This window comes from Arachis ipaensis, chromosome B10 (assembly GCF_000816755.2).
Source record: "Arachis ipaensis cultivar K30076 chromosome B10, Araip1.1, whole genome shotgun sequence".
NCBI classification, from domain to species: Eukaryota; Viridiplantae; Streptophyta; class Magnoliopsida; order Fabales; family Fabaceae; genus Arachis; species Arachis ipaensis.
Window position 1 is genome coordinate 128430030 of NC_029794.2, and position 3315 is coordinate 128433344.

Genomic DNA, 3315 nt, shown 5'->3' on the forward strand with positions numbered 1-3315 from the left:
AAGTTGCAATATTACTTTTTAAATAACAAACATACTAAATTAATAATTTAAATAATTAGCTTAATAATTATTTTAATTTTTATTAAAATATCATCGTATAATATATTAGAAGTGTCATCCTATCCTATCCTATTCATAGCGAATCGGATTAAATCAGATTGAGTATCCGCAAGTATGATATACGATGCCAGTCCTACAAAAAAGTTACTTTTCCCCCATTTGGTTTTTACGTAGGTTTCTGTTCTCTTTCCAACTTCATCAAGTGTGGTTATGTAAAAAAAAAAACAAACAAACAAACAAAAAAACAAAATCTAGCGTTCTGAAAGAAATTAATTGTCTTACTGTATTGCTTATATTTTTTGGATATATTATAATTTTGTCATTTCCTAATAATTGTCCTAACAAGAAATATATAGACTAAAAAAACCAACAAAATATTCCTAAATAGTCATTTGGACTGAATACATTGCAATAGCAGGCTCTAATTTTATTATTCTTCCATTAAGTAATGGTGTCTTGTTCAAAAAATTAAGGGACAAGATAAAATAAGATAGTGGAACTCAGGTTTTCTACACATGTACTAAAATTCTAACTGTTCTCTACTCCATCTATAAATAAATTACTTATGCTCATCACCATCATATGGTTTCACAGTTCATCTCACAACACACATCATATATATGCATTATCCTTGCACCTAAGTGAAATCTAACATAGTTCTTGCAACTAATCTTAAGTTGGCCCTCCTTTATTTAACAATTCAAAAAACATTATACGTTAAGGCCAATTCTATGATGAAGAGGTTTTTGCATGCATAGAATGAAGAGAACTAGAGAAGTATTTAATCTCATTTTAAAAATAAATAAAAATAAAATGATATATTTTGTGTGATAGCTATCCAACCATCCCTCGTTGAGAATTATCTCTTCATCGTTTTCCCTGTCCATCATAGCATGCACAATGCAAAAAACATAAAAACTCCATTAATATTACATTAATTCCAATAATAGAACAAAGTCAACTAAGAATGCAAAAATATGACATAGAAACGCATGAACTGTTTTTTCTTATTATTACATATTCATAAAGAAACAACTAGCCAGCAATCCTTAATTGAGCATAATAGTAGAGGCCAATCCTTAATTATCCTTTCAACCAAGTCAGAAACCTGCTTAAGTTCTTTGAAGAAGTACTTCCTTCTTCCATATTCTGCTTTAGCTTCTCCATCAGCTTATGAGACCTTGATCTCGTATTCTCATTACTAAGCAACTGATCCACTTTTGCCTTTATCTCTTTACGTGACACTAATCCCTTTTCATCCGAATCAAATGCCATCCCAACCTTCAATGTATCACAAACATAATTCTTGTTGAAAAGTTGGTCTGCGAAATACGGCCAACACAGGAGAGGCACTCCATTAGACAAAGCCTCTATGGTCGAATTCCAACCGCAATGACTTACAAAACAAGCTATAGCAGGGTGACTTAGCACCTTCTTTTGAGGAGCCCATCCAGTTATTTTACCTCTATAACCCTTGAATTCAAGAGGGAGACACATTTTATTGGTGCAATTAGGATCTTGACGCACAACCCAAAGAAAAGGTCTATTGGTGAGTTCAAGTCCAAGTGCAAGTTCTGTGAATTGTCTTTGGTCAAGTAGTGTGTGACTACCAAAGGCAACATAAACTACAGAACAATGAGGTTGTTGATCTAGCCAACTCATGCAAGATATATCTTCTTTCCAGAATTGTCCAGATGATTTTGTAGTTGCCCTTGTCAATAATGGGCCTATTGGCGATAATAGCTTTGGTACTAAGGAAAATGCTTCAGGTTCAAGTTCTTGAATGCTGTTACAGAGATACCACTCTGTCAAATTTGAATGACGCATGCAGTGCACCACATATTTAAACATTCTCTTTTCAACTGACGGATCAAAGAGATTTCGCCACCAACTAGATCCGATGTCCATACCAGGAATGTAAGAGGATAACCATAATGGTTTTTTTGAGATCTCAAATCCTGCAATTCAAAACAAGATAAACTTATTTTTTAACCAAAGGAATACAACATGTGTGTGTGAGACTGTGAGATGTGATGTGATATTAATAAAATTAGAGAAAGTCTAGGGCCACCAGATTTTATGGTTTTTAGCTTACTATGATGTTTTTAATGGTGTGAGATTGCATCTAATAGTGTAGAATCATTCAATTTTTTTTTATGGTTAAGTGCTGACCAGAATTTAACAAAAGTGCTGGCCTCCTAACACTTCTCATAAAATTATTGGGAGCCACTTGAATAAAGACGTCTAAAACATAAAGATGTTTTCTAATAATTAAAATTTAACACATATAATTGATTAAATCGTGTTATTTTTGTCAAAATTAAGCCAAAAAAGTTAATTTGACTAAAAAAATGGTGAATCAAATCTTAAACTGGTCTAAATTAATATTTTTTTTATAAAAATTGACTACAATACGCTTATTATAAAAAATGACTAAAATACCAGTTCAAAATTTAATTTATTAATTTTTTGGTTAAATTAATTTATCTGATCTAATTTTAATAAAAATAACACATTTTAATCAATTATATATGTTAAATTTTAAGTATTAAAAACCATCAAAAATATTTTTAATATCTTTATCTCAGTGGCTCCTAAAATTATTTACCAAAGACTATTTTATACTGTGAATACATTCAAAAAACATTTTATGTTACTAATACATCAAAATTAAACTCTAATATTATATACATTACCATCAGAGTCTAAGATGCCATCAGCAATAAGTTTGGGAGCGTTATACTGCAACACAAACATAGATGCTGCCGCAGGCCAAAATAATGCACCTTTGATTCCCACTTTGCGTGCAACTTCCAATGCCCAACCCATAATCACATCTGCAACAATGCAAGTTACTTTAATGCCCTCATTCAATTGAAGATCTTCTATGAGCTTCTCAAGCTCTGAAGGCATGGTCCTCAATACGGAATCACATAACTCTCCTAGATGGACTCTGTCATGGTCAGGTCCCAACCCATCTGGGATTGACACCAATTTGATTGGTGAAGGTGATCCATTGTTGTTCTCCATGGATCTGACTACTCTCTTATGGTTGAAGTCTGAGTTGACAAAGATGATATTGCATCCATGCTCAACCAGCTTATGTGAAAGGCTCATCATGGGGTTTACATGCCCTTGAGCTGGATATGGCACGACTAGCACTGTTGGAGTGCTAATCATGATGATGACGTCGCCTCACGCCTTTCTTTAATTTTGTGTTCAAATGAGTTTGATGGTTCTCCATTTCTTTATTTC

The 3315-nt window shown here is 32.8% G+C and overlaps 1 protein-coding gene across 1 annotated transcript; it reads right to left on the reverse strand.

Moving 5' to 3' along the window:
• Positions 962-3315, reverse strand: LOC107624323 (UDP-glycosyltransferase 83A1). The gene is made up of 2 exons (XM_016326823.2): positions 2757-3315; positions 962-2018 (listed from the first exon to the last, which is right to left on the reverse strand). Exons 1-2 carry the CDS (start codon positions 3238-3240, stop codon positions 1144-1146), a joined length of 1359 nt encoding a protein of 452 aa, XP_016182309.1. The 5' UTR covers positions 3241-3315; the 3' UTR covers positions 962-1143.